The sequence below is a fragment of the Lycium ferocissimum genome, chromosome 10 (assembly GCF_029784015.1).
Source record: "Lycium ferocissimum isolate CSIRO_LF1 chromosome 10, AGI_CSIRO_Lferr_CH_V1, whole genome shotgun sequence".
NCBI lineage: Eukaryota > Viridiplantae > Streptophyta > Magnoliopsida > Solanales > Solanaceae > Lycium > Lycium ferocissimum.
In genome coordinates this window covers 19,427,922-19,442,939 of record NC_081351.1, presented here as the reverse complement: position 1 = coordinate 19,442,939, position 15,018 = coordinate 19,427,922, and the positions used below count along the sequence as shown (strand labels likewise).

At 34.6% G+C, this 15,018-nt stretch overlaps 2 protein-coding genes across 2 annotated transcripts; one reads left to right on the top strand and one right to left on the bottom strand.

Annotated features, from left to right (window-relative positions):
* Window positions 1–5,662: 5,662 nt before the first annotated feature.
* LOC132035164 (taxadien-5-alpha-ol O-acetyltransferase-like) lies at window positions 5,663–8,423 on the top strand. Its single transcript, XM_059425457.1, has 3 exons — window positions 5,663–6,530; window positions 7,275–7,546; window positions 8,064–8,423. Exons 1-3 carry the CDS (start codon window positions 5,713–5,715, stop codon window positions 8,327–8,329), a joined length of 1,356 nt encoding a protein of 451 aa, XP_059281440.1. The 5' UTR covers window positions 5,663–5,712; the 3' UTR covers window positions 8,330–8,423.
* Window positions 8,424–10,902: 2,479 nt separating this feature from the next.
* Window positions 10,903–12,519, bottom strand: LOC132032706 (extensin-1-like). The gene has a single exon (XM_059422388.1). The coding sequence runs from the start codon at window positions 12,449–12,451 to the stop codon at window positions 11,123–11,125; it is 1,329 nt and encodes a 442-aa protein (XP_059278371.1). The 5' UTR covers window positions 12,452–12,519; the 3' UTR covers window positions 10,903–11,122.
* Between the last annotated feature and the right edge of the window lie 2,499 nt (window positions 12,520–15,018).

Here is a 15,018-nt window from a genome sequence, read left to right as displayed (position 1 = left end):
CATTTTCTTGCAACTAGGATGATAATTAAAATCAAGTTCTGTTTGTAAAGTCCCAATACATCTTGCTAGATATTCCATAACTATAACAAAGATATAAGGGGACATTGGATCACCCTGTCTAAGTTCCTTTTGGCTGGGAAGGTTTCTGATAGATTACCATTAAGCATGAGAGTGTAACTGATTGTTCTAATACACACCATAATCCATGTTACCATCATACTGGGGAACCCAATCTCCTTTAGCATCTGCTCAATAAACATCCACTCAACGGAGTCATATGCCTTCTGCAGGTCCACTTTGATCAAACATCTGGGTGATATATGTTTCCTAGTATATCCCTTAATCAATTCATGGCTTAAGATTATATTGTCCGTGATAAGTCTTCCTGGTATGAATGCTGATTGGCCTTGTCCAATTATTCCATCTAAAATACCTTTAAGTCTGTTGGAAATGATCTTAGCAATCACTTTGTATATGGTAGAACAACATGCAATGGGTCTGAAATCCCTTACAGTCTCAGAATGGGAAGTTTTTGGAACCAATGTAACCACAATATTGTTTACTGCCTTTAGTAATTTGTTGCACTGAAAGAATTCCTGAACAGCTTCAAATAGATCTTCCTTAATGATGTTCCATGACTTCTTGAAGAAATAGGCATTAAACCCATCAATTCCAGGGGCCTTGTTGTCATCAATGGCAAATAGAGCATTTTTTACTTCCTCTTTTGTAACTGGCCCACACATGTCCCTTTGTTGCTACATAGTCACCCTGGGTCCTTTCCTCATAATGCTGATATCAATACTAGGCAGATTTACAGCAGCTGCACCCATCAAACCCTTGTAGAACATAAGGAATTCCTTTTCTATATCAGTCTGCTTTGTTATCAAGTTTCCATTTTCACCCTTAAGTACTGAAATACTATTTGAGCTAGCTCTGGCCTTCATACAATTGAAGAACTATCTATTATTCCCATCACCACAATATCCAATGTGCTTTTGACTTTTGCCTTAGGATCCTCTCTTGTATAGTCAACCATTTATTCAAACCCTGTTGAGCTTCCTTCTCCTTCCCCATCAACTCCTGATTGTGCTGGAAGTTTATTTGTACTTGTATGGCCTCTAGTTCAACTCTAGCTTCCTCTACCCTCGTGTCAACGCTACCAATCCCCTCTTTTTTAAGTTACTTTAAAGGCTCTTTGCATATCTTTAGCTTGTTCCATAACTGATACATGTGACTTCCTTGAATATATTCACCCCAACACTGTGTCACAATGTGGAGGAACTGGCATCATCATCCAAAATATTTAGGAACCGAAAAGGCTTTATGTCTTTGTCCTATTGGTAATGTAATTTCCATGTGTATAGGGGAATGATCAGAGAAGAAATTTTCTTTAAATTGTGCATCACACATTCCCATAATCCATTATCCATTTCTCATTACAAATGGCTCTACCAATCCTGTTCCAGACATGTCTATTTGACCAAGTAAAATACCTTCATGTTGCTTTCATATCAGCTAGAGTAAGACCATCTATAAGCTGTTGAAACTCTCTTGTCTCACTTTCTGCAACATGTTTGACTCCCGATACTATGTTTGACTCCCGATACTATCTTCAAGCAATAATGGTGTATTAAAGTCCACACCATGGATCAGTCATCGTACTTCCAATCCTGATCAAACCAGCCTATATCGCAATGGATGTATTGTCCATGAACCTCCAGTACATTGACACATACATCAGCATCTTGCCATAACAACCAAATTCTCCCATTAGCTTCAAATGAATAACATCAGCATCATTGGTTTTTTATTAAAAAACATAAAACAAAACTATAAAAACGGAAAACATTTGGAAAATTGACCTGCCATTTGAAGGGACGAAGAATGAAGTGCAAGCTGCAAGAAAAAATACAGTGTTATTGCCAAATTTATAAAAGCATGAAGGGGAAAAAAACATAGAACCTAAAGAGAGTAAGGGTTTCAATTTTTTTTTTTTGAGCCAAATGAAGCCACATACTCACATACAACTACACGATTCTTTTGCTCCAATTACTTTTCTTTTTCCGAAAGAAGATTAATTTCAACTCAATAAGTCATTCTTATATGTATGTATAATAATTAATACTTGAACCCAAAAACCTTGAACATTTAAAATGCCAAAGGCCTTTAATTTGTACCGATTGGACTATGAACGTTAACTTGAGAAGATCAGAATTGTAACTGCTAATGTGCCAAAATTAACGAGCATTATTTCATTACTATCACAGTTACAAGTAGCCTCTGATTAGTTGTAAAGGTAAATGTTTTGGTGAATTTGGAGTAGATCATGAAGTAATTGTTAAGTAAAAGTTTTTTTTTTTTTTTTTTTTTTTTTTTTTTTTTTTTTTTAAATCGAACTAAAAAACAAAAAAGATCATACTATTATGTGTTACCCTTGTATGTTAATCTTATTTCAAGAACCTCAATTAATTTGCCCACTTCTGCAATCCATGTTCCGGAGCAGATTCATTATTGTAACATTGCGGTGCACGTAAAATTTAAAGCTTGGTACTAGCAGGAGACTAAGGGCCTGTTTGGCCATGAGAATTTTTTACTTTTTTTCGGAATATTATTTCACTTTATTAATTGGAAATCAGTGTTTGGCCATGAAGTTATATTTGGAATTTGAAAAACAACTAAAACCTTGTTTTCACTTTTTTCACTTCCAATACATTCAAACAATCAAATATTTTTTTGCAAACACTATAACCAAACACAACTCCATCTTCAACTCCAATTCCAAAATACCAAATAAAGTGAAAAATATTTGATTTTCACTGCCAAACGCCTGCTAAATGAAGAGGGTTTGAAGTGCTTTGTCTAATACTGAAGAAGTCTAGAGTAGAAAAGGAAGAAGAAAAAAAAAAATGGTTGGTGGAGCTTTGAAATGTAAATTGTTGAACATTTATGAAATTTCCATCATGTTTTTTGTCTTTGTGAAGTAACTGTACCGATTCAATTGTTTTTGGGCTGAATTACTAAATGATGTGACTTTTCAGCTTCTTGAAGTAAATCAACCAACTTTAAATTTTAGTTTTTTAAATGAAAAATAAGGATTAAAATCCAAAAATCATCAATCATCAATCAATATCAATCGATCAATATATATTATAAAGCTAGGCATAGACAATCCTATGTGACACCTCTCTATGGCCTCCATTGACATTTATCTTTTTCTCAATTTTTTGACCTTTTCCTTTTCATTTTCTATTTTACTATATAAAATAAAATATTAAAGGTTTCATCACTTAGCCATAATAAAGACTCACTCACCATTTAATGGCATTATTTTTTCCATCACTTCCCCTATAATTATTGTGATTACTTTGTATTAAATTTATTTTGGGTAAAAGCAATGAATCTTCCCTCATTCAATCCAATTAAATTCAATTTTAAGGAGATATATATATATATATAAACTAGGTATAGACAAGGTGATGTGACACCTCTTCTTTGCTAAGAATTCTATTCATCGTTCTCTCATTTTTTTGACTTTTTCCCTTCTTCTTTTTTTAATTTATATCTACATTAAGGAAATTAAAAATCACGTCATTTGTGAAGAGATGTAACTACCGATTTTGTGCATTTATCATGCAACAATCATTGTTGACTGCTCCTTTCCTATCTCTAACGTTACTTTTCTTTTTATGCCTGTTTGTATTCCATACTTGAGGGTGTTTGTAAATAAATTTGGTCATTATTGGACAATGTAAATATTTTCTGAATACACTTTTCAGTCACGTATTCTCAATGCCTGATCAGACCATTCATTTCAATAAACCATATTTCGAGACCGGGCCTATGTCCCTGCTTTATATATTTATATAGATTTTCCCTTCCAACTTGCACAAAAACTCCTTTTACACTTTTTTTTACAATCTATTACACGCTAAAATTCTGTAATAATTAAAACCCTTTAACGTAATTGAAATTATGACAACATATTGAAACATTACATGCATGAGTTAGACATTCAAATGTGATAGGCGTTAATAAGGCACATAACTAAACTTCAATATTCTTACCACTTCTAATTGAGTTAAACATGTATGTGAGACTTAAAAGTTTAGTGTTGATGCACCAAAAGTTCTTGGTAGAAAGCAATATAAGGACAATATAATACTCATTGGCCCAAGAAATCATGCATTCCAACTCCCAAATTTTTATTCCAACTCTTAAATTTTTATTCCAAGTCTATAGTACAGACTACAGCTTACAAGAACTTTCTCCATTATTACAAAATTTGAAGACTTCATTTGACTTAAAAGTTTCACGCCTATATAAACAAACAATAGAGATATTTGCTACAATGTAACCCTGATTTTGTGACAGATAATTTGAAATATCTCGACTTTTTCAGAACATGTCCGAGTACATATATGAAAACGGAAGGTTGTTGATTTACTCTCACTCAAAATAAATATGTGAAAAAAAGGACGAAGTATACATATCATAGTTACCGATTTTACTAGAATATAATAGCTATTTTTGTCCCATACAGAAGAAGTGAAGCAAATGTAAAATAAGGAATTCAAGCAAATTCTATAGGTGTAAGTATCTGATACAAGTAAATATTTTTGTCTTGATATTTCACTTAAAACAGGGGAAGATATACACCTTATGTCATGTGGTGTTAGAGGAAACCGCTTCGGGGTTTTTTGAAAAAAATTAGATATAGGGTGTATATACCTTGCCCTATGGGGTGTCATCGGACACCACTTTGTCAACAACAAAAAAAAAAAAAAAAAAAAAAAAAAAAAAAAAGCGCTAAATGTATGTATATATATATAATAATAAGAAATAAAATATTGGGTATACATATAAAAAGGGGAAAGGGTCAAAATACTTCTCTACTTTGGGAAAAGGATTAAAAATATCCTACATTACAAATTTGGGTCAAAAATACCGCTCCCTTCATTAAAATTTTCAAATATACCCCTGTCTTAACGGAAATCCCCAACATAACTCGATTTTATTTTTAAACCTGACTCAACTACATAAAAAACTCATATGCGACCAACTTGTTCCCGAGTACTACATCTGGAGCCACTAGGCACAGGAGCGGGTAACCCATATAGGTTTTTTATTTAGTTGGGTCGGGTTTAAAAATAAAATCGGATTATGTTGGGGATTTCCGTTAAGATAGGGGTATATTTGAAAACTTTAATGACAGAAGGGATACTTTTGATCCAAATTTGTAATGGAGGGTACTTTTAGCTCTTTTCCCAAAGTGTTGGGGGGGGGGGTGAGGTGTGTTTTATTTTTTACCCTTTTCCCATATAAAAAATGACATCGCTTGGCATTATAGTAATGGAGTCCGTTCGTTTGTTTTTTTGTTTTTTCAAATATTAACACTTGTTGTGAAAAGTTCTGCATACAACTGACTTCTAATTGTGCTCGGTTGTCTATCTGGGACGACATAAAACCTGCTTCCTGCTTTTCTCCTAACTATTTAAACTTATTGCATGATTAGTCAAAATAAATAATTTAAAACAAAAGTCATCAACAACCCCATTCCCCACCAAAAAAAATAAAAAAACTATCAACAGTTAACGTGCATGCATCATTCAACTTTTTGCTACCTACCAATTCTTCCCAAGTTTCAAACACTATAAACAAGAAGACTTCTATAATTAAGGACATCATTATTTTCCCACCACCACCATTGCTAATATGGACGTAAAATTTGAGGAAACAACCATAATTCACCCGTCAACACCGCCTTTCAACGATGATCATGTCCTCTCTCTGTCCCACCTAGACACTGACATAAACCTCCATGTCACATTTCGTTACCTTCGGGTCTACGTAAACGACCCGGATAACCAAACCCGAGAACGACCCGACCCGTTTCATGTTGTCACCTCTTCTCTCTCCTCTGCCCTCATCCAGTACTACCACTACACGGGTAGCCTCATTCGTCGTGTTCAACACGACGATCGCCTGGAGCTCCACTGCCAGGCTGGTAGTGGGGCCCCAGTGACACGAGCTGTGGTTGCATGTACCTTGAGTGAAATGAACTACCTTGACGACCCAGATGAGAGTTTCGTCGAAAAGTTGGTACCCGACCCGAGAGGTGAAGATGCATTGACCCGACCGTTTATTCTCCAAGTGACCCGGTTCAAGTGTGGCGGGTGGGTTCTTGGAGCTGCGATCCATCACACGTTGTGTGATGGACTCGGGGCTACTCTTTTTTTTAATGCAATGGCGGAACTAGCTCGTGGGGCGAGTCAGGTAAAGCTTGAACCTGTCTGGGCCCGGTCAAGTTTGCTCGGGCCCAGGGACCCGCCCCGAGTCGAGTTCCCGTTTCTTGAGTTTCTAAGTTTGGATAAAAACTCTTTGCCATATATGGAACCGAGTAAACCTGCGGTTCGAGAGTGTTTTAAAGTGAAGGATGAATGGTTGGACCGGCTTAAGGGTTTTTTACGTGAACAGTCCGGTTCAAATTATACTACTTTTGAAGCATTGGGAGCTTTTATATGGCGAGCAAGGTATGTTATTAACTTTTATTAATTAATTTGCTTTACTTTTATAGCAATACGAATTATTTTATCATTTGCAGTCAAAAATCTCTATAACAGTCTCATTTGTCCGAAATATTTTCGCCTGTTATAAATAGTCATTGAATCACTATGCACCTATAACATCATTTGACGTTAAATTTTATTTGACTATTATAAGCAAAAATTGCTCAAACAATCATTCTTTCAAAGTTTTTATGTTATGGAAGATATGAGAAAATAATATATATTCATAAACTCAAAAGATGTTTCAGTTTACGAGAATATTTGATCTTACAGATTCGTCGAGGAACTTGCAAAATGTATCAGAGTTATATCTCCACTAAAATATAATTAATAGATAATATAATTCTTATAAACTCCATTATAAAACTGATACATAGATGTTTTTGCAATGACGTTATAGAGAGGTAAATTTTCACTGGATATACCATTCTAATGGCGGATGTCTTTGAAATATAACATAAAAAGTCGGTTCGAAAGAAAAATTGGATGTTACGTTATTACAAAGAACGATTGTTAAAGAGATCAGATTTGACTGTATAAAATGAATTGGTACATTCTATATCCGTTTTCAGAAAAGTAGTTGTGACGTAGTGATACAATCTGCATATACTGACTTAAAATCTTGTAATTCACGCAGCCCGTGCTAGTGATATTCAACGAATTAAATTCCAACTTTGGGACTAATTTCTCTTTAAAATGTGAAAACAGGGTAATGGCTTCTAAAATCCCAAGTGAAGAGACAGTCAAATTTGCATATGCAACAAATATAAGAAGAACAATGAAACCACAATTGCCCCATGGCTACTGGGGAAATGGTTGTGTGCCTATGTATGTTCAACTCCTTGCACAAGAACTTGTAAATCAGCCACTGTCAAAAACTGCAGATTCAATCAAGAACAGTAAATTCAACACGACCGATGAATACGTTCGATCGTTCATTGATTTCCAGGAGCTGCATTACCACGAAGGGATCACGGCAGGTAAGTTTAGCGTTGAACTCATCGTACTCTTGAAATAATCTGTTCAAAATTCAATATGTGTTGAAAGGAAAATTTGCACTTTTAGTCCCTCAAAATTTGACAAATTCGATATTTTAATTCTTCTGTTATCTAACTAATTACATTTACCGTTCAATTAACAGTCCTAATATAATGTGTTTAGCCATTGTCATGAAGTTTCAAATTCTACAAGTGAAACTCCAAGATATTGTTATGAACCTTTGGAATTTGAAATTTCATGACAGTGACTATTTTTCAAAGACAACCAAAAAGTGGTCAATGATTGCTATTTTTTATCCGAACACTATTTTTATATTGGAAACTAGTAATAGCATACAAAGATACAGATTGAGCATTCAATCTTAGGCAGTGAATCTATACTAAAAGCAATCCAGCTACGACTTAAAAATTATGGGTCTGTCGTTGATATTCGCATCAGTTATCGGAAATATTGAGTTCAGTTAAATCCGTTAACTAAATTCTGAATCCACCTCTGCAGGTGAAAGGGTGAGTGGTTTCACTGATTGGAGGCATTTGGGACATGCCACTGTTGATTTTGGATGGGGTGGTCCAGTGACTGTTTTCCCACTTTCTAGACACTTAGTTGGGAGCATTGAGCCTTGTTTTTTCTTGCCTTATTCTTCTGCTAGTGAAGGGAAAAAAGATGGGTTCAAAGTTTTGGTGTATTTGCAAGAAGAAGCAATGGTTGATTTCAAAAAAGAGATGGAGAAATTGGAGCATATTATTGGTCTTTCTAGATTTTAGTTATTTGAGGGGTTTGTAAGGAAATTAATTATGTGATTTTGTTTTATGATTTTAATATGTAAGGTAGTATAAGAAATCAAGAATGATCATCAAATACAGTTAAATCTCTTTATAACGGCATTGTTTATTCAGATATTTTTTTTTTTTACTTTTATATATATATATTGTTATAATAAAAATTTTGTAACTATGTATAACAGCATCCACATATAACAATACCTCTGTATAACAGCTAAGTTTTTTCGGAACTGATTTTTTATGTTATATTTTACTTCTCCATAACAGTATTTTACCTATAACAGCAACAACCAACTTTATAACAGTACACTCTTTGTAAAATTACCCCGCATATAATAACTATCTTTTTTTTTTTTTTATATAATATAATAATTAACCATCTTTATAAAAATAGAAGATCTATGATTACCAATAATAAGTGTAGAGATTTTGACCTAATATTTAATTTGATACTTTAGTATACTATATTTATGACAGAGTATTACATATGAATACATATTTATAATCTAAAAATAACATTGTCTTCTATTTTTATTTATAAATAATTTTCAAAAAGGAAAACATGCGCACCACTAAGAGATCGGAATCTACGAAACAAGCTAAAATTATAAAAAATTTCCATCAATCTTGAATTTAATTTTCAAGTAGATTTAAAATGTGTGCCTTAGAGATTAAAACTCTATACATGTAGTTACGAATTTATTGAAATTGTATTAACTTTCTTTAATACTTAGTTAGTGAAGTATGCATATCTTTGTTTAAAATTTAAATAATTTTGTTTTTTATAACTTTAAAAAATAAAAAATAAATTAGATTTTATGCATCTTTTGGTCTATAACAACCAACTCTTATTTAAATGACAATTAATGTTGTTATAGGTGTATAACAACCATTCTCGATAACAACCAAAAAAATTTCAGATCCACTGATGTTGTTATAGAGAGCTTTGACAGGATTATAAAGAATGATTGTTATATATAGAAGAAAAGCCATTCCATTTCGATAAAAGACCCAGGGAACAACTATCAACTAGTTTGAAAAGTTCTTCCATTTAGTAATGGAAGTCATCCGTTGTCACTTTCTAAGGATATGGTAGAGAGTCTTGAGCCGCTTTGGGTTGGATGATTCTGTTGTCTTGGGGAGCGTTGAAGCTTGCTTCTTCAGAAGACTTTTCTTGGTCATCAATACGACTTGTCCGTCAATAATGGAGATCACATTTGTGGAAATATAGGCCGATAAGTCTCCAACTTGTGTTTCAATGACGAGCTTCTTTCTTTCCTTGGCTCTGCTCGCTCGTCTACGTTCCACCCCGTGACAAGTCATAATTGAAAAAGGATCTGACCTGAAAAGAACTATATTATGAGAATTAAGATGATTTCATTTTGTTATTTTTCTGTTATAATAAAAACGTTTCTAAAAATCTATATAGCTTTTGTGATTTGTGATTCTAGTTATGAGGCTCAGGGGAGCGACACCCCTTCGCCGGAAAGTTACATTGTATATATAGGTGAAATTTTGGTTTTATAGGTATGTATGCTAGTATTGACACCCCTTAACACAAGTTAAAGGCTTAGCGTAGCGGTTAAGGGATGGCAAACCTAGGTCACGACATTTCTATATTTTTTGACACCCCTTAATATGAATTCTGGCTCCACCACGGATGAGGCTACTGTATTTTGGCTCCTCCCTGCAGGTTACATTCTTTCTTGTTGCCCCTTCATTAATCAGAGAATTACTAATATTTTCTTCCTTCCCCCTTGGGAGTTGTTGACATAATTAGCATCCTATTCTGTAACCTGATAGAAGTGATATAACTAATCTATTATCAGTGTTAAACTTTAGCTTGTACACAAGTATGAATCGATATATCGACTGATATATGATAGTAAAAGACACTTTGGACATCACTGATGATACCCTTCTACTGCAAGATGAAATCGGCATGTCTTAAGAAGAGGACTTAAATCTTTTTCGCGAAGCCTTGATATATAATTTTATTTGAAGTTTCTTTTTCTAGCTTTTTAAGCTGCAAATTTCTTCTAATAATTCTTTTTGGTAATATGTCCAATCCGTTTAATCTTTCTTGAGACATTATTAATCTTAATTAAGATTTTATCAATTTAAATTTTAAAATCTTTCCACCGAGATAGCTGATTACTAGAACTACTAACATTATCCTACAAGCTATATCGACATTTGACAAAAGAATCAAGTCTTTTTACTTGATTGAGTATATCAATAAACAATTAAACCTTCTTCTTTAATGCATTCTCCATTTGCCCATTTATAAAATGTTTGGTAGAGAAATGTCTTATGAATTTATCTTTTGGAAAATCCAAATCAGTAGTTAATTCTCATTGATCCTTTTTCCTACTAGGAGATTTCTTAATTTTGTATTAACATAGGTCCTTTAACTAGGATTATATATGTTTCTAGGAATGCAATTCTTTGAATCATTTATAAGTTTTTGGTCCACCGTGGACAAGGTATACTTATAGACCAAGGAAATAATTCAGCCGATTTGATCAAAAGGAGCTTGATACAATGAGCCAAAATGTTGAAGATCTCAGCATCTTACATAAATATCAAAAATACACATTATAAATTATCAGTACAAAAGAGCACAAAACAAGAAGAATCGACCCTCTGGGAAAGCATGCACACATAAACATTTGGAAGAGGAAATGGAAATGCTCCAGATAGAAGGATGAAAATGAGCTAAAAAGTCAAGGAAATCTTGAGAAATAATTGAAATGAGTGGTTTGATCAATATTCCTAGTAGATTGGTGGGGAAGATGTTGGAGGGGGTGGTGGAGGTGAGGCATAGGTGGGAGTTTTCTTGTAGTCGTTCACTGGTGGTGGTGGTGAGTAGTATGATGGTGATTGTTCATAAGACTTCGGTGGAGGTGGTGAGTTGTAGGTTGTAGGTGATTGTTCGTCATATTTTGGTGGAGGTGGAGGGGATTTATAGGAAGGCGTAGATTCTTTGTAGTATGGTGGAGGCGGAGGGGATTTGTAGGAAGGTGTAGATTCTTTGTAGTAAGGTGGAGGCGGAGGGGATTTATAGGAAGGCGTAGATTCTTTGTAGTATGGTGGTGGTGGTGGAGATTTGTAGGAAGGAGTAGATTCTTTATAGTATGGTGGAGGTGGTGGAGATTTGTAGGAAGGCGTAGATTCTTTGTAGTACGGTGGAGGTGGAGAGCTGTAAGAAGATGGTGACTGGTCGTAGTATTTTGGCGGTGGTGGTGGTGACTTGTAGTATGAAGATGATTGTTCATAGTATTTTGGAGGAGGTGGAGGGGACTTGTAGTAAGAAGGTGATTTCTCATAATAAACTGGTGGTGGTGGAGATTTGTAGTAAACTGGTGACTTGTAATATTTTGGTGGTGGTGGAGAATTGTAGTAAACTGGTGACTTGTAATATTTTGGTGGCGGTGGAGACTTGTTGTAAACCAGTGACTTGTAATATTTTGGTGGAGGAGGTGATTTATAGTATTTAGAAGGAGCAGGCGATTTGAAATATTTTGACGGGGATGGTGACTTGTAGTATTTTGCAGGCGATGGCGATTTGTAGTACTTTTTAGGAGATGACTTGTAATAGTTCTTTGAAGGAACCGGCGACTTGTAGTACTTCTTTGAAGGAGCGGGCGACTTGTAGTACTTCTTTGAAAGGACGGGGGCCTTGTAGTACTTCTTTGCAGGGGCGGGGGCCTTGTAGTACTTCTTTGAAGGGGCGGGCGCCTTGTAGTACTTCTTTGAAGGGGCGGGCGCCTTGTAGTACTTCTTTGAAGGGGATGGCGCCTTGTAGTATTTCTTTGAAGGGACAGGCGCCTTGTAGTACTTCGCTGCCACAGGTGACTTGTAGTAATGTTTTGAAGGAGCGGGTGACTTGTAATACTTCGCTACAACAGGTGACTTGTAATAAGGAGTTGGTACATGATATTTGGATGGAGATGATAATTTGTAGTATTTCTTAGAGTTGTAAGAAGGTGAATTGGAAGTATAGCCATAGGAGTAATCAGCAACAACAGTGCTGGCAACAAAGCAAATTGCCAAAGCAAATCCAAGTAGAGGCCATTGCCCCAAATTCCCAAAGCCTTTCATTTGCTTTCCAACTATTCTTTGAGATAAAAAGGATTGAAGTAAGACTTGTGTTGCATAGTTGAGTTGGGACCTTTGGTTTTTATAGTAGCAAATTAACACCCTTCTTGAAATTAATGTAATGGTTAGCCACTAAGCTGAAAGCAAGGTCCAAATAAAGGCTTGGTTGGAAGTAGCAAGTAGTGGCAAGCATTTTTTTCTGCTGACTGAAAAAATTATTTGCAAGTGGGTTAATTTACAAATAAAGTAGTGACCATTTGCAATTTACAAAGCAAGAATATATAAGTTTGACTTGTACAAATAATTACGGTTTATTGAACATGAAGTACAAAACAACAAAGAAAAAAAGAATAAACCACACACTAGATTATACCTTAAATCACGTACAAGACAAAATTAAGACTCGGTAGAAACTCGCCTTGGCTTAATTCATTCCGAACATCCCATTACTGATGGGGAAATCTGTTCAGAAAGTTTCGCAGGTTTATGAAGACATCTCGTCACTCAGTTTTCAGAGCTGTGCCAACTGATTCAGTCTCTCCTTTTACTTCAAATCAAGACTCTTTCTCCTCGCTCTGCTTCATTTCACTCGTTTTTTTCTTTCCTTCTGCCTGCACACAAAAAAAAAAAAAAAAGTTATGAGGTTGATTTGTGTGCGTTAGTGATCATCAAACCTGTGACATAGATAATATTGGACGAGGCATTATTAGTAAAACGGTCCGAGTCAAACGTGTGAGGCTCTTGCCTCGCGAAATCAACGCTTCGAGAATGCATTCAAAGCGCAAGGCACAAGGCTCGTCCCATTATTTTGTGCAATCGAGTGTAATATAACCTCGTAAATCCAAAAAATTATTTCACTAACCATTATCTCTTCAAAAATCATCTTTATTGATCATAAATTAGAAGTTAAGAGAAAAATAGTGGTCCTTATATCGGATACTCTACACTTAAAATGCTATGATCGTGAGTTTTGATGGAACCTGCATAAGAAAAATCTTGATGTCTCAACTTTTTCAAGGTTTTGATTATACAATCTCTATACATTTTCTTCAACTCTTGTTTTTCTACTCTATTCCGATTGATAAGAATGTAGTCCTGTTTCATGGAATATGGAAACAAGAAGTGTTAGCGAGCAACAACTTACAAATAACCACGCATATCTAAATATTACTCTCTTTTTTTATTTAATAATCATGGTGTCCAGGTCAGCTTGCTCGCGTATCTAAATATTACTTTTTTATTGAAAAATCATAGTATTGTGAGATATTTCTTAAATTTATTAACTTGTTGGAAGTACTAGAGCTGGAAATTTATCATGTAATTGTAATTATTCCTATAAGGCTAAATATCATTTCTCTGATTTAAGTGTGGTTGCATCACAAACAAGAAATTCACTAATGAAAAGAGTTGTTTCTAAATCTTGGTGGATAGAGTTAACTACTTGGTACCTGTACTGGTGGAGTTAGTTAGCAGGTACGTGTTGCAATAGTTATGGTACATGCAAGTTAGTCCAGACACCGCTTGTTACGAGAGAGAGAGAGAGAGAGAGAGAGAGAGAGATTCAAATGACAACATTTAAGAAAATGTTTCTTGATTCATATATTTCTCAAGAGGTACATATGACATTTTGTTTCCAAGATAAATTTTGTTTCCTTCTGATGTTTGGATTGTTAGGGCGTAATAGTAATTTGCATATATTATATAAAGTTGATCGTATAGCGCATAGTTATATTAGAATTTTAAAACTTATGCTTACTTTTTCGGTGTTCTATTTAATTTTACATCTTTGTAGTCTTAATGTATTTTTAACAATCTAACTATTTATTTATGAAGTAGCAATATTTAAGGATTCATGGTCTTGCACATATGTCTCAGAGCTTACGCCTGCACTGTGTCAAATCTTAGAACTTGAAGCGCCCCATCTTAATGCCTTTCATTTTTGTCACATCAAAGAAAACCAAATTAATATTTTTTAAATTTTACCAATTTTTTAGTAGATAGGTTACAAACTATTATAGGGAAGATATTCTCTAGAGACAATACCACATCATTTCAATTAACAGTTCAGAATAGATGTTCAGGAGGTATACTTGAATTGAAAAAATCCAATCAATTAGAAGTTAAAACCACACAATATTAGACAACGAAGAAGATGGTATTAAGACAAGTAATATTTTCAAGAGCACACAAATTAATCTTGACACAATGAGAAAAACTAATGAAGAACTCGAGGATCTTACTTAATTCTCAAGTAATACATAATACAAATTATTAGAACAAAACAATTTCAAACACAAAATAAGCAAAGCCGATCATTTCGGCAAGCATACATTAAATTTTGGAAGATGAAATGGAATAAAAATAGGATCTAAATGTCATGGAAATGATGGAATTATTAATGTCAGTAGTACGTTGGTAGAGGAGATGCTGGTGGGGGTGGAGGTGAAGCATAGGTAACGGATTGCTCATACTTTTGAGGAGGTGGAGGTGAGGCATAAGTGGGAGTTTGCTTGTGATAGTTTGGTGGTGGTGGAGGTGGTGAGCTATAGGTTGTAGGTGATTGCTCATAA

Coding starts and splice junctions, on each gene's coding strand:
- LOC132035164 (XM_059425457.1), top strand. CDS start 5,713: ATGGACGTAAAATTTGAGGAAACAACCATAATTCACCCGTCAACACCG. Junction 6,531..7,274: donor GCTTTTATATGGCGAGCAAG/GTATGTTATTAA, acceptor ATGTGAAAACAG/GGTAATGGCTTCTAAAATCC. Junction 7,547..8,063: donor CCACGAAGGGATCACGGCAG/GTAAGTTTAGCG, acceptor CCACCTCTGCAG/GTGAAAGGGTGAGTGGTTTC.
- LOC132032706 (XM_059422388.1), bottom strand. CDS start 12,451: ATGAAAGGCTTTGGGAATTTGGGGCAATGGCCTCTACTTGGATTTGCT.